The sequence below is a fragment of the Pogona vitticeps genome, chromosome 1 (genome assembly GCF_051106095.1).
Source record: "Pogona vitticeps strain Pit_001003342236 chromosome 1, PviZW2.1, whole genome shotgun sequence".
NCBI lineage: Eukaryota > Metazoa > Chordata > Lepidosauria > Squamata > Agamidae > Pogona > Pogona vitticeps.
The window spans coordinates 128,049,389-128,065,874 of NC_135783.1; the positions used below are offsets into that span (position 1 = coordinate 128,049,389).

The window sequence follows — 16,486 nt, forward strand, 5'->3', positions numbered from 1 at the left end:
TACCCAATCAAACAATGAGATCAGATTAGTCTGGCAGGATTTGTTCTTGACAAATCCATTTTGGCTCCTAGTTACTACTGCATTGTTTTCTAGATCAGTGGTTCTTAACCTTTGTTACTCAGATGCTTTTGAACTGCAACTCCCAGAAACCCCAGTCAGGACAGGTGGTGGTGAAGGCTTCTGGGAGTTGCAGTCCAAAACTCCTGAGTAACCCAAGGTTAAGAACCAGTGTTCTAGATGCTTGCATAGTGACTGCTTCATAATCTGTTCCAGAATTTTCCCTGGGATTGATGTCAGGCTGACTGGTCTGTAGTTTCCAGAATGAGTGAATTAGCACAATATTGGAGTAGCAGTTGGAATAATGAAAAAGGCAGAAGGCAGAGGCAGCAGCCTGAAGCATAGAATACCATGACCACGGTATGCCATTCTGTCTTACTAAAAGGGGACTTCAGGGAAGTTCAGAAATAGTAGGTTGACCTTAAAGAAAAGGTGTTTTTTGTTACCGATCCACATTCCAGTGTGTGAGTGGTGTGGACTGACAATGCTCCCTGCTTAAGACAACACACTCTCTCACTGGACACACTAGCAAGCTTCTTCTCCATAAGGATGGGGGGAAATGCTGCTCTCCCTCTACGGAATGCCCCACCAACCTAGATTGCCCCTTCATTATGTCCTCCATTTGGAACATTGGGATCAGCTGGTCAAGGAAGGCTGTCCCTTGCACTCTCAAAGCTTTGGAGGACATAGTCTACTTGACCCATAATGCCCCACTCTTCTTTGCCTAGAGGAGAAGCCACACCAATGGAAGTCTCCAGTGCCACATCATGGAGAGCCCTTTGTGGCCCCAGCATTCTTTCAAGCAGGTAGAAAGTGGAGTTCCATTGAGGTCCCACAAACAGGATTAGGTGGTGCAGTGGCAATCCCAATTTTTCTTCTCTACTGCAACAACTCACTGCCCTGAAGTGAGTTGTGCTGAAAATGCCCTGCCAGCTTTCTGGCCACTCCATACCTGTTTCTTCCATATGATGTGAAGCAAAGCATCCTGAATTGCTTGGCTGAGACTGATATACCGCGCCCCTTTCATCTCCCCAGCCTGCAGTGCTGCCACCATCTTTGCCCCACTGTCTATGAGACACAGACCTTGCCTTTCTATAGGTAGACTCAATTGCTGCAGAATATGCCTCAGAATCTCTTGAATGTTGTGAGCTATATGCCCTCCATCACAGCCACATTCAACAGGGCCAACCTGTATCCTGCCCTTGTCTGTTGCCCTATGCCTCTCCCTGATGTCTAGTCCAGGAGATAGGCATGCTTTGTGCCCTGGCTAGTTGCTGCTGTACCTGTTGCCTCAGGCCCCAATATAATGCCACCTCCTAGCTAATCATCATTCAGGATGGCATTTGGTAATGGGGTGCAAGTTCTACCACAAGCCTATGGAAACCGCTGGAAAGAATGGCTGGTCCCACAGGGTTATCATCTCTCCTAGGCAACAAGCAATCGGGGCATTTTTACATTTGCAGAACGCCTTTTTCGTATCCCCGCTCCCAAGCTCATCCAGTGTAGCCTGGAACTTATTCTTGGGATGTGGATCTAGCATTTGCTGCCTCCCACCTCTTATTTGCCCATTTATGTCCTTGCGTTCCCTTGGATGGTGGCATGGGTGTTGCTGATGGATATAGGAACATCCAATAGTGTGCATCTCAAGGGACTTGGAAGGGAAACATTTGAGGACTTCATGAATATAGGGGGACTGCACTTTCTCTTATTGTGCCACGGTGCCTGGAACAAAACTGGGTTTAGAAATACAGGCTAAATTCACACAATTATATTTACTGAAGTCTTTGGTCACTAAAAATGTATCAGCAAACTGAGGCTGTTTGGATTAAAAGAGATGTTAACAGCTATTCACCTGCAGTTAGAAGACTCTCACTTCCCCCCCCCCAAAGAACTGACCTCCTAAAAGTTGTTTTATATGGGGTCAGCAAGAGGATTGATTGAAACTAATCTGCATAATTCCATGGGGCAGGACCTTATGCAACTTCCAGCATGTGATCTTGCTACTGCTCACTTTATCAACCTCAAGAGCAAAAGTCCCCGGCTCTCTCTCAATAACCTTTAGCTCCAGCCATAATGTTTGAGGATGTTTGTTTTAAAAATAGCCTTTCAAATGGTATCCTACTAATGTGGCTGAAAGCAACTGCACAGCTTTTGTTATCAGTACCAAGGATCAAAATTTAAGAGGCCAGAAGCTGAGCCTTTTCATTTAGGGCTTTTCCTTTGAGACACATTCTTCTTGATGGTCTGCCAGGACCTCTTTGATTATTTTTCAGGAGATACTCCAAAGCACATTTATGTCTTTCAGGACCAAAGAATGCTGCTTAGATTTCACAAGACTTTCACTTTGAGCTGATAAGGGCATTGTTGTGCTGATTCAGGATGACGAGCCAAAGAAATATATTGGGAATTAAAAACATTTACATCAAAAGGCAGAATGACCCCAACAGGTCACAAGTACTCCACTATCAAAATATTTTCTGTTTGAGCCATTTGCTCCTCCACTTTTCAACCACAATTAGAGATGGGAGTATTCATATTCATATATGAATACAAATATCCCCGTACAGCTGGACTTAACAGCTGGGCAGGGGAGGGAGGACGAGTCTCCCTGCACGGCTGTGAGTGGCCAGTCAAGAAGGAAGAAGGTGACGCTCTGGGAGCGATTGGAAGGATGAATGGGGCCGCCACCACTGGCAGATGTGTGAGTGGACCGTATAGCCCCAGGGGTTGGACCCTCATTAAGTTCAGCTGCACTGGGATATTCGTATACGAATACCCCCATCTCTAACCACAATATATAAATGCCTATGTACTAATCCTCGCTGTCTAATCACGATCTATGCCAGCACCCAAATTAGGTTTTGTTTTCTTAAATCACCCGAAATGTCAGGATTTTCCTTTAAATCAAAATTCTTTGAATAGGTGTGTATGCCATTTATTCTAATGAAATTTGCATATTTATTAAGAATATATACATCTCAACTTTCTAATGCAAAAACTGAATGAATTTTTTTATCATTTTAAATCTTATAACTCAAAAAGATCTTGATACGTTTGAGGACTTGGCTAGAAACAACAAAATGAAATTTGACAGGGATAAGTGCAAAGTTCTTCACCTGGTGGGTGAGGTTTAGCCTTGCAAAAAGAAGACTGAGGGGAGATATGATAACAGTTTTCAAATACTGTACTGTACAGTACTTGAAAGATAGTCATAGAAAGTAAGGGCAGGATGTGTTCTTGATCATCCCAGAGTGCAGGAATTGTAATAATGGGGTCAAGCTACCAGAAGGCTGAAAATCAGGAAAAACATCTTAACTGTTAGACCAGTACAACAATAGAACCAACTACCTTGAGAAGTGGCAAGTACTCAGGTGCTGGAGGCATTCAAGAGAAAATTGGACAACCATCTGTCAGACCTGCTTTGACTTGGATTCCTGCCTTGAGCAGGGGGTTGGACTCAATGACCTTTCAGGCACCTTCCAACTCTACTGCTCTATGATTTGATGAGCCTGGGTTCTTGCCTGAAGATCTATGTTTATAGCACATAGCCAGATGTCTTGAAAACAACCAGATAACTGTAGTGGATTGACACAATGGCTTCCACTTATTTTCTCTGCAATTCCCTATCTATGTGTCTATAGACACATGAAGAATATAAAGCACAGTTGCTAAATTCAGGCTGTCTTGATAAGACACTTCAGTAAGGAATTTTCAACACACCCCAACCCGGGTTTCCTACCTCCAAGTGAAAGTGAGACTAATCTGGGGGTGCTATTGCTTCTCCCATCAGGATCTCCATAATTTGTCTCTGCACAAAACTAGTGGGGGGTTTTCCCACTAGGGAAGCAAAGCACAAAAACATACACAGAGCAGTCACAGACAGACTTTATGATCATTTCAAAAGAGAAAACTCCTCCAATACCATTTTTTAAAATTCATGCAGCGGAGTAACAGGTGTCTTCATTTTACACAATTTGTGCATTATGTGCATTAAGATGTTCCTTGCACTTAATTGCAGTAATCATACTCATTCTCTTCTCTCATTAAGCTGACACTATCTCATCCTCTTACAGGGGGCAAACAAACATTTTGTAAAATGATTCACATTTCTAGCACATATTATTTGTGTGTGTGTGTGTGTGTGTGTGTGTGTGTGTGTGTGTGTGTGTGTGTGTGTGTGTGTGTTATCCAGAATATATTAAGCACAATCAATTACTGTACTTTGTTTCTTCCTTCCTTTCCTGTATTGTCACTTGTGTTCTTTTTTTTTTACCCTTGTTTTAAACATTCTTTTCAAATTATATTGAATTCCACAGAAAAAAGGAAACTTTGAGTTAGAAAGGCAAGGTTCACCACATCCCTGTATCTTGTCTGACTGATCATGAAAAGCTCTAGAACTGGACAACCTGGGCAGTTTGAACTCATTCGTTGTTGGGATGGCAAACACTACCAAATGTTTCTAAAAGACCAATATCTTTCTCAATCATAGCTAGTAAATTTGAATTAATTTCCACAGGACTATAATGAATAAAAATCCAAATTCAAATTACCTGTGGCTCACACTTTTAAAATTCATCTTCTCTCCCCTTCTTAGGGTATATTTTTAACACATATGCAATGATCTTAGTATCAGGCAATACCGTTTTCTCTTAGCTGGTCTACTTAAGGCGATCGGAATGGGGTTGCATGCTGGAATATTCTTCCACCTTTCTTTTGAACACAGAAAAGTAGCCTTCCTATCTTTCTCCCGCAATGTGGGAGAGCGTTTGTGACCCTCATTTGCTCTCTGGAACAGTGCAATCTAGGCACTGTTGGGGTAGTTCAATTCTGCATCAAAACGTGTGTCCACCGAATTGATTCCTGAGCAACTGACCCAAATTGTTGCAGTTCCAGATAACCCTGCCAGATATAGATCTCAGAGTGCTGTGTTGGCTTTAGGTCTCTGGAACTCTCTCAGCTGGAAAGCTTCTTTGGAATACAGTACATTGTTCAGCAGTTGCTTGTAGCCTCCGTGAAAATGATTTGGAAATAAAAATTCCTATAATTTAAACCGTTTGACGCTGAAAGACTGACCTTTCCCTATAGTGGAAAAATAAAAATCAATACCACTGTAAAAAATGGATAAGTGAAAGGTGGTGGCAGGCAATCAGATTTTATGAAGACCCAAAAGGTCATGATGGCAGCTGAAGGTTGTGTTCACAACACAGTTGCATCTTGAGCCTGTTAGACCATGCAGCTCCTGGAACCAGGTGTCTTTATCATTTTGAATCCAGTCACCCTGAACTGTTGTAAAAACAGTAGTGGATTTAGAAATCCGTTTCCAAATGGCTGGATGTCTATTGAAACACCATCACTCACCCCAATCTTCCACTGGATAATGAGCTGCTTCTCACATTGTTTTACTCTACTTGTCCTAAAATTATTCCCATTTAAAAAAAATAAGGATTATAATCTACAAAGCTTTTAGTTTTAGTTTTTTTGTGAACTTGTTGTTTCTAAACAACAACAACAAAGAGGGGCAAAAGCAAAGTGTGTTGCTTACGTATATACCACCTCATAGCACTTAAAACTCTCTGGGAGGTTCAGAATTTAATTATGCCAGCAACATATTGCCACCCCATTGAGCTGGGTACTCAGTTTACTGACTTTGGAAGGATAAAAGGCTAAGTGAATCTTGAGCTCATTTGAACCCGGGCCATGAGCAGAGTTTTAGCTGCAGTACGTTAGGTTAGTTTAACCACTGTGCTACAAAGCTCAGGAGTCAAAATCTCCTGAGATCACAGCTAGTCTAGCAATTCAGCTGGATCCCACATTCTCCATCTCTTTCTCTTGCGAGCAGCTGTGGCTCATAGTGAATGTATCCTGCTGGCAAGTAATGGAGCCTTCTGGGGTATGGCCATGCAGCACCTCCACCACCACCACCACCACCATGCTCCACCACCACCACCACCACCACCACCATGCTAGCAAAATACTTGTCTGTTGAGACTACTCTTTTTTTTGTACACAGACTGCTCTCTCTCTCTCTCTCTCAACAGAGGTAATGTCCCATACATGACTCTGTATAAGTGCCGTAACAAAACCTAGCAAGTTTCTTTTTGTTAAGTAAATTAATTACTAGAGAAGATACATGAATTATGACCTCAGATGTGCCTTTTCAGCAAAGAATACTATGAAAGTTTTAAGCCTCCCTCCTTATGGTTGGCCATATTAGCAAATAATAAAAAAAGATATATAATTAAAATTTGCAACTATTCAAAGCAGTCCATTTTCAATATGATTTCAACTCTGACCTTTCTGCCTTTTGAATAAAAGATTCCATACATATCCAATTATTTCTAACAAGCTGCACTGTATTTAATTTGGTTTCCATCAAATTAATAAGTGAATGGTCATTTGAAGTGTGAAATAATGGGCAAAGAAACTGCTGTCCATTGCATTTCAAATGTGGAAATCTGGAATAGCTGTTGAATCATTTAGAAGCTAATAACTTGTATTGGAAATTGAAGATTTCACTTAACAATGTAGCGTATAATTGGTATACTTCTTTTGAGATCTAATATCAATTTCCACTGGAGTATTTTACTAAGTGTAGCAGTTCCCAAAAAGCAAGAAGTGAAATGTGCAATGCTATGGATAATTTATGTAGTTACGAGTTACAGTGCCTGACAAGAAAATTCAGATTTTTAGTATTTTAAAATCTGATGATGTTTGAAATGATGGTCCCACTTCTTTCTCCATAGTCATTGTGCTACGTTTAACGTGTCACAGCTATGAAATATTTGAGCAAGAAATTACCTGATGCATTCACAAAGCAAGAAAGACATTTTCATACAGATAATAAGAATTAAACATTGTCCAAACCCAAAGATATTTCATTTAACCAGAAGACTGTTACTCAAAATGCGCAGTTTTTCAAAAGGCATTAAAGAAGCATCCAGACAGAGAAATTAATGGGATCTAAATGTCGATCCCTTTGGCTGAATGATGTCTTATAGGAACTATACCACCCGCCCCCAATCCAAACGATTAAGGGCACAATCTTGGCGGCAAGTGATGGGGTGACCACCCTGGATCACCACCACATTTGCAGGCAGCAATCTGACAATACTCTGTTTTAAGTCCTGTCAAGGGACTTCCAAATTACAGCAACCCTAACAAAATTACTGAGGTAGATAAAATGTTCAAGGTATGCTTTATCATTCCTCCCCCTCTACCTTCTTGGTTCCTATGGTCTCCGGAGTCTCAGTCTGACACCCTATACATTGTGGATAATGTCAAACTGTGGAAACAGCGTAATTTTATCCTATTACTGCAACATGAAATAACTTTAAAGAAAAGACAGTAACATTCTCCATGGATGGGATAAAGGCTAGACAAAAGTACCACAGCAAGGCCTGCTCAAATATCAGCCCACGTGGTCAGCGTGCCCACGTCTGGGGTGAGGTAACAAGCAATATCCGACTGCTCACAGTGTACACAATTTATTTATTTGAAACCTATCATATAAAACAAATTAATTTCATATAAACCCATCAATGATAAATGAACAAAGCCAGAAATTAGAAGAGCATAATCATTATCTTCATCACCATCACATAAACAGCAGAGACAACAAACAGCCTTCAGTGACATTCAAGGTTAGAACAGGATAGATTTATAAGACCTTTGGAGACCAGTAAAGCTAGTAAAGGAGTCAGGAGAGGGACTTCCAAAGTGGTGGAGCCACCAAAGAAAATTTACTTTCCCTGGCAACACTTAACAAGTGGCCATTTTAGCTACATTGGTCCTAGTTCACTGAGTGTACTGTAATTTGTCACAAACATGAGTTGGATGTGCATTTACAGCATTTGTATTGCTTTCTAGCCTTTAAGTGGATGTGTTCTTTTCTAGTTGAGTTGATTGTCAACATTTGGGTCCAAGGCCACTTCTCACAAACAGTGGCTGTGTTCGGAGTCCAAAGCTACAAAGACTGAACAATTTTTCATACAACTGTGAGTAGAAAACTGTTTTTGGTTGGCTTGTTCAAATTTAATGAGACTGAGATGTCAAAGATCTGATCCTCTCTGTTTAAAGGCCTTGTAAACTGATATGCTAGCTTTCATGAGAGAAACCACAGGATTTATCCATCTGCATCTTCAACATCTATGTATTATTGTGAAGAAACAAAAAAAGTTCAGTGGAAACATGTGAGACTAAGGCTACTTCAAGATCTTGCCAGACGCAGAAGTAAAACAAAAGGGAGTGAAACATTTACGTAGAACAGCTCTGTGACCATATTTTAGTGAATGTTTACTCTGACTTAAAAGTTTCATCTTCTAGTAGTAGTAAGAAAATAAAGAGCACAATGAGAAGGGAGGGAGAGAAACATAAACATAGGGTTGAAAGATCTCAAAATTCGCAATGGTATTGTTGTTGTTGTCCTTTGTTATTGTTATTTTGCTTCAAATTGTCTTTGGAAAAGGTTCCATTTCCCTCTTCTAGCTGTGGTGCTTCTAAAAACAATGAAACCAATTTCCTTTACCAACACCTTCCAAGGAACTATAGAAGATGTTTAAAAGTGCAAAAACGAGACCTGTAAAAAAGGATACTTATAGATGATGTCAATGGAGAAAATGCATATGCGATATACCAGACTTTTTCCTTAGGTTTAGGCTGTCTTCAGATTTCCTGAGCTAATAACAGGTCCCATGCTTTCAAACTCTGCGTATGTTTGCGTCTCCCTCCCTCCTTCTCTCTTGCTTCCCTCCAACAATTTTAAGAACCCAGAGACCATTCAAATGCCTCTACCCTACAACAGGATGATTACAATTCCAGTGCTAAAGGGTATGAAAAAGCAAACTTAAATAAATCAAGTGTTAAAACTAATGAAGGTCTTTCCTGATTCCCAAGAACTTTATTTCGGAGCAGAATGTATCAAAACCTAAGTAAGCCTTGATAGTTGTCTATCCTTTGGTGTTGAGAAAGCAGCTTACAGCTGGTTTTTTTATTTTTATTTTTTAAGGGAAAGCCTTGATGTCCTAACCTTGTGGAGGCATCACTGTGGCTAAAATAAAAGGTATTATTAAATTCAAGTCAGTGTTCTTCTGTGTGACAAGACATAGTACATAGCATACGTAACCTTCCGTTTATGGATCAATATCCTCATTTTTATTTTATTGCAGGTCAAAGTACGGACTGTTAAAGGAACAAGGTTGAACATCTTACCTGTTGTTGACCTGATTGTTGAGGTGATATTGGAAGATGCCATTGCAGGAATACATTCATCGTCTTGAGAGTAACCCGCCTGAATGGCACGCAAGTAACTGTGACTTCTGGTTCGGAAGCAACCCGGAAGATCGAGGGCATCCATGGCCTGAGCTTCAACTTCACTAAACACTGATTCACAAACAGATTCAAATTGCCCATTGACCTCTGCTTCACTCATCTAGATAAACAACAACATTGCATTTGTTTTGTTTTTTTGTGCTGGCTTGTTTTTGTCCGAAATGGACTCTGCTGCAACACCTCAAACAACAGGTACTACCTGAGCAATAAACGCAGGACTCCCCCAACTTCCCCACCATCCTTTTTAGCACTTTTGTCATTAACAAAGTGCCTCAGCAGAGCTGAACCGTGGACATTGGCTTCAGCTAGTTCTGACTTCAGTTTCCAATTTAGACAAAATGTGAAGAAACTGATTTTTCATTGGACTGTATTGGGTAATAAGTAAAAAAAAAAGGGACAGAACCACCAATCATTAATTTGCACCATCAATGCATTAGAGGAATCAGCTAGTTGGGGCTAGTCCTTACCTATCCTCCCTCCTCACCCTGACTCCATTAATCTTTTCTGTAGGAAGCATCGCCAATGTAAAACAGGAACTCAAACAGAGACGTGGAAAAGACAGCTTTTGGAAAGGTAACAAAACAATTAAATCAGTTTCTCTGGTTCAGATGTATTTCCCACTGTGCTAATGCTACACTGAGTTGAGCTCAAAGGCTCCCTTCCTTCGTTTATTGCAGGCAAAGGTAAAGTTTAAAGATATGATTTTATTTTTAATCTTTTTGGAGTACAAATCCTGTAATTCTCCATTCCACAAACCCTACTTGACAAACAGACACCTAAATGTGGTCCACCTGTGTGAAAAGCCTAAACTGGGTGGCTTTGAAGCCTACGTAGGCCTAGCTTCACCCGGCTTCCTGTACATACAAAATACTCCCAGCTAGCACTGGGGCAGGAACAGGAAGAATGGGCAGAGTTAGGCCTCAAAACCTTCCAGGTTAGGCCTTTCATCCAGGTGAGCCACATTTAGTTGTCTGTAAGGTGTCTGTCTTTTAGATAGATCTCCTGGAATTGAGAATTATGGGATTTGTCATCCAAAAGAATCTGAAAATCCCATTCTTGGTGAAGTCATAGTATACTTTCCTAGACTGCAAGTCTCTTTAGCCAGCATAGCCAGTGGGTGGAATATTGTAAACAGCAGTCCAAGAGCATCTACAGAGTCTATTTTGCCCACCCCTTCGTCTGCTACATGTGAGCAAAGGAAGTATAGCGCTCTCATTTGTTGCTTTGAGGAAACTATCTTCTCATGTTGTGTAAGAAAGAAGAAAAATGGCTTCTTTAGACCACAGTTAGCTTTAAAAACAAAACAAAATGGAAAAAGATATTGTGGCTTGTTTCCAGCTACAAACTAGTCTTCCTCCCCTAACATATGAGGAAACGGGGGAAACATGTATACTCCCAATAAGAGCTATGATGCCTTCTCACAGTGGGAAACCATGGTCTCAGATCAGATCAATATCAATGCCAGACCAACTTCCTTTCCTTTTCGGTTGTTAAATTGCAAATATGTGAAGCACTAGTCATTGAGTACTGTAGAGGCTTAAATGAGACCAGAACCAAGGGAGTGCACCTAAGGAGCAGAGGTGGGTTTCAAAGCAGTTGATGGCAATCCAGAACTGTCATTCAAAGCAGCTCTGTTCTTGTTGCAATTATATCCTACCTATGTCTCACCCTTGAGAGTTCTGCATGTGTTGTATCATATTACCAGAAGAGCAGGATGTTTCCACAACACTAGTTGTGAGGTGCAAAGAGGGGAGGTGCAAACAAAAAAGGCTATTTTTTTTGTAACCCCAGAGCTGCAGACTGAAATAAATGACCAGTTAGCATTCCCTTTCTACATTTCTATACCACAATCATGTAGCACCTTTAAGACCAAAATATTTATTTTCCCTTTCCTTTCCTTCATTTCAGTTAGTCAAGGTACCACCATACTTGGAGAAACTCTACTGGCTTCACTTTTTCATGAGAAACACAGTTACCCTTCTCAGATCAGGGATCCTGCACGTATTACTATCTTATCACTAGTCTGCACAATGCATTTTTAATAATGTAAACTGTCCCAACTGCTGCTAAGCACATACTGTACTAACACAGACAAAGGTCATGTGCCACCACCACAGTTCCACAGCAGTTCTAAGGTTGTGGCAGCACTCTTTCTAATTATGACAAGGATGGGCTCCACTTGAGACCAGGGCGGGCAACTTGTGGCTTTCCAGATGTTGTCAGAATGCAACCCCATTAGGGGTAAGCGGGATAGTCAATGGTAAGGAACTGCACTCTAACATCTGGAAGGCCACAAGTTGCTTACAGTTCTGCCACAGACTGTAGTTCTGTGGGCAGACATGATTTTCTTCTGCACAACGGTGTGCCATGAGTAACTGTGGCTCCTTTGTCACAAACACAGAAACACACATACATACACAAAATGTATTCTGTGAACTGAGCCAATGGGGGGGGGTTTAGTTTGTTCAATAAGTAGCTTCAGTTTAAAAATGTAATTTCAGCAAAGAACCCCTGTCCACACTAGAAGCCTTATCCATTATTTTCCATAAATACACTTCCGTAATTAAGTTGGCCTGAAAATAATTATTTCTAATCCTTGTAATTATTGTTATTACTTGATTTCTAATCAAATTTAATGAATTAGTGTAAGGCAAACATTCTTATTTTGAACGGTCTTATGCTAACAATATTAAGAAAGAAAGATGGGATAATACATTTATAATTAAGATGAACATCTCATTTTCTACTTACAAACTTAATTTGCTGGTAGGGTGCATATGTGGGTGGGGGATGGGGAGGAAGAGTTATATTTGGTTCTGTAATATAAATGGATGGTTAGAGAGGAATGGCCAGTAAAATTGCCATGGTTGGGGGATAGTCCCTGTCACATGCACTCTGCCTTCAGCTGGTGGCCTCCTCTGCCCAAGGTGGTGCAAGGGATCCTTCTAAAGTTTCTTTCCTGTTGCCTCTCTTGTTCCCCCATCACTCCAATTGCTCCTTCTTCCCTCCTTTCTTCCTGTCCACTCCAAACCTTTGCCTCCTTTCTCTATATCTGTCTTGTCCCCAACAACGCACTCGGGGGGGGGGAAGAGGCATTGTGGGAAGGCTCACCACTAAGACTGGTGGTACTGCACAGTCTGTCTCTTTCGTCACATCATGTTGTGCTTTGCAAATCCCCCCTGAGAGCAAAACCCCAGGGAATTTTCAGGCTAGTCTAAAGTGCCTTTCTAGAGGTGGCCATTGCTATAGCCTGACAGATCAAAGGCCCAGGTGGAAATGGGGGCAGCAAGGCTCTTCAGAGTAACAACGGGGACATAATTCACTGCCCTGAATGTTTTCCCATCTGAAATGGCTACCTCACTCCGCCTAATGGCAGGGCCAACCCCGTGTTTACTGTTCATCCTGGTACAGGATTAAGTGGGGCTTATGCAGTTTGAATCAGCAGCAGTGTGGACACAGTGTTCTCTTCATCCATTTCTAGTACTAGAAGTAAGCGTTTGGAGGTGTGCCATGAGTGAGCATCAGTTTTGTCAGGCTCTCTTGTTGTATGCAAGCAAGAGATAGGATTTGTCAAAACTTATCTTCTTCATCCTACGTACTTTGTGTGTTGCTAGTGATCAGCAGATTTCAATAGTTGGTCAGCATCTCTTTATAATTGTGACTTCCTGATTGGTATAATACTAACTGCTATCAGCTCTCTTCAAAACTCCACTAGATGTTGTTAGGTAAGAAAGGGAATTGAATGAAAGAGTTTGACCTTGTTTCCACTTAGAGATGATTTCCTACATTTTCATCAAGGAATATGAAAGCAATTTCACATATCTGAACACTAGAAACACCAAAACCCAAGTCAACAGCTTGCTACTATAGGGGCTCAACCTACACTGAGCAAAACAGTCTTGCTGCGTTAAAGTAGAGTATACAATAGCCATTAAGAGTTCAACTACCTCTTCCTGTCTCATACTCCCAAAAGAGATGTAAAATCTGTGCAGGTTGGCCACAGCCACTGAGATTCACATATCACAATCTAGAACATGAGATATGTTCTGAACTGAGCATGTTCAGAGAAATCTTTTTCTAAAGAATGCTCCCTCAAATGGCAAAAAGTTATAAATGTGAAAACATGTTAAAAGGAGAAGTATGTGAGTGCACACTGGTTTCCTTTGTATGTTTATTCTGGAGTCATGTGCATTGTAAAACAAAGGGATCAAAACAATGCACAAGCATGACACACACATCTCTCTGAACATGAGTTTTGGCTTTCTGTTCAGTGCAAGATTATATGATATACTTATTAAATGGCTTGTTCTATATATTATATAGTGTCAAACCAGTGTTTGTCATTTAGCATATATTCATTATGGAATGATCAATCCAGTATTTGCAAACTGGTACTGTATTTGCCATTTTTATACACTGTATTTTTAGGTTCATATGTAGAATATTTCAACGTTATACCTTAACAATGGCAGGGTGTAAACAGGCGTAAGATTCTCCTGGTTTCAGCTACAAAACACAATTGATATGCATCTCAAATGGCTTAAGACCTTAATATGCTCCATTCACCAGAAGTATTCCTCATTTCTCTAGTAAACTGAAATAAAAACAGATTCCTTACTGATAACTAGGTGACAAAGTGCTGGACCTTTAAACATTATTGTTACTATTGTTGCTTTAAAAGATTTGACGGAAAGAAATTGAAGTTTTCCAACCTGGCTAATGCAGCTGGCCTGACTGAGCGTGCTCACTGCTCTCATATAGCTCTGGTTCCGTGATCGGAACTTGGGGGAATTGTAGTTTGCCGCTGGATCCAAATTGTGACCACCAGGCACATCGCTTGCAGCTTGCAGGTAGCTCTGACTATGAAGGAAAGATTGAGGGAGACAAAAGTATGAAGAACAGTGACTAGAAAAATTAAGAGGGAGTGAAAGAACACTTTACATAGGCAGGTACATCCCATTATCGATTTTCCAATAAAACAAGCAAATTCATCTTCTCTCATAATGTAATATTACTTTCACTGAGTGTAGCAAAGCTCAGCCGAAAGTTGATCACATTTTGGTTTTCATGCACATAGTGTGGAAACACTGTTTTTTTTTTCTCCAACAGGGCATGTCTTTTAGCTGTTTATATCGGTTCTCAGCTCTGATAGGCCCAAGTATTTATTCATTTATTCATTTTTATTGATTTAGTGTCCTTTGTAGGGAACTCAAGGTGGCTCACAACAAAACAAGTGAAATTAAAAACACAATAAATGATACAATTACAAAGCAATTCAGCAACAACAATAACAACCACATCATCATCATCATCATCATCATCATCATCATCATCATCATCATCATCATCATCATCATCATCATCATCATCATCATCATACGTTATGTAATCAAAAACCTTAAAACTTCGTAGCATGGAAAGGAGCTTGGGCTGGATTCATTCGCTCCTCTTCCTAGGCCCTTTCTGGTTGACATTGCCAACATTTAAGAGCTCTGCCTTTTGGATCACAGTGAAAAGTGACCAGGATCAGCCTCTGTAGAAACACCTCAACTATATCTTTATGTCTGCAGTCTCTGAAATTATGAATATCACTTGAGGATCTGATACCCTCAAATCTAATCTTAAACTTGCTTGAGGCTGGTGCGAAGCTCTCCTCAAGTCTCGCTCAAGTCTTAAAAGAACCCCAAGGACCGCTTCGCCACACAATATTATATGTTGTATTCTCACTAATCCAGTTAAAAAGAAGCAATGTCGTGATGCTTTTACAGCAATCTGTGTCTTATGTGCCGGCAAATTGGAACTGTGTTATATCAACCCCTAATAGGACTTTCCAGGCATGTGAGATAGTGTAGGCATTTTACCAGTGCCATCCCCCAAACCCGAGTGAGTTTCCATGGCCAAGCAGGGACTTGAATTCAGGTCTGCTAGTCTGTTACTCTGTCCACGACACCAGCTGTTCTCAACCTTGTTTGGTCACCGCTCTTTTAGGAGCTCTTCTTAGGTTCCAGAGCCCCCTGTCCAACAAGGATAAAACATGATCTTTCCAAATCTTCTCACATTTTTCAGTCTCTGTCCCCCTTCAAATGTACCAGGGCTCCCCAGGGGGCCATATGGCCCTCATTGAGTATGGCTGTACTATACCACACCGGATATAACAACAACTTTATTTTATTTAGTCATGGCACAGGGCTGGTGATTATTTGCCATCTATCTAACATCACGGTTGTTTCAGAAATACTATCTGCTGGCCACTTCTCTGCTATGTTATTATTTGCAATTTTTATCTTTTGTTTGTTTGTTCTGTAATATGTCACTTTTAAATGTGTTGAATATTCTCTTTTCAATACATTATCTCCAGTCATACTGAGATCATTTTTTAAAATTGTAGTCTGTCATTTAAATCATTTGCAATGCCTCCATCGTGATGCATTGCCTGTTTATGACTGCCCATTTCATTCATGAAGATAAATTCAAATTCTTTTCCACCAACATCAATAGGACCTAACTCTACTCAAATTTGGTACAAATAGGCCCATGTAGTTCAAATGAATATAATCTAGTGTTTCTGTATCTCTACGGCGCCATTAAAATCTCTGTCATTTTTAGTAAAGGACTTTCCTTCATGAAGCAAAGGGGCTTTTGAATGCTTATATTTAAAAATTAAACTTAACAATTTCACTTGTATAAATTCTTTAACATATCTAGGAGGTAATGAAGGATCTTAGGAAAAAGTAAAAGACCAAGTAAGAGGGACCAAGTGACAAATACAACTAAGGGACTGTCTAGATCAGCACATAGAATGCAGTTTGGATTGCTGTTAGTTTCATTTTGTTTGAACCAAATTATGACATCCAGATATGTTTCTACCTAGATTCATCCATCCCACCCCTTAAAGAGCTGTCCTGCTCCTTTCTAGTATAGCACTTGAGGGCTTCTATTTTTGTTGTATGATTCAGTGTGCTCTTAATTATTCCGTTGTGTCACTTATATGGATGGTTAGCTTGCCCCCAAATGGAACTGTGGGTGATGTTATCTGATGTGACAACCCAGTGAAGTAATAGGTTGGTTATGACATTGAAAGGAAGATGGAGAAACCCCCTCC

General features: G+C 40.5%; 1 protein-coding gene across 9 annotated transcripts in view; it reads right to left on the reverse strand.

Moving 5' to 3' along the window:
• Window positions 1–16,486, reverse strand: part of DLGAP2 (DLG associated protein 2) — a 522,791-nt gene that overhangs the window by 67,312 nt on the left and 438,993 nt on the right. For all 9 annotated transcript variants that reach the window (XR_013542815.1, XM_078388888.1, XM_078388867.1 and 6 more), the window contains 2 exons: window positions 14,097–14,244; window positions 9,265–9,484 (listed from right to left, as the gene is read on the reverse strand). Coding sequence is in view for 8 of the 9 variants with exons in the window: in XM_078388888.1 (XP_078245014.1) it covers window positions 9,265–9,484; window positions 14,097–14,244 (368 nt within the window). In the remaining variant the exon portion in view is untranslated. The remainder of the gene's footprint in view (window positions 1–9,264; window positions 9,485–14,096; window positions 14,245–16,486) is intronic.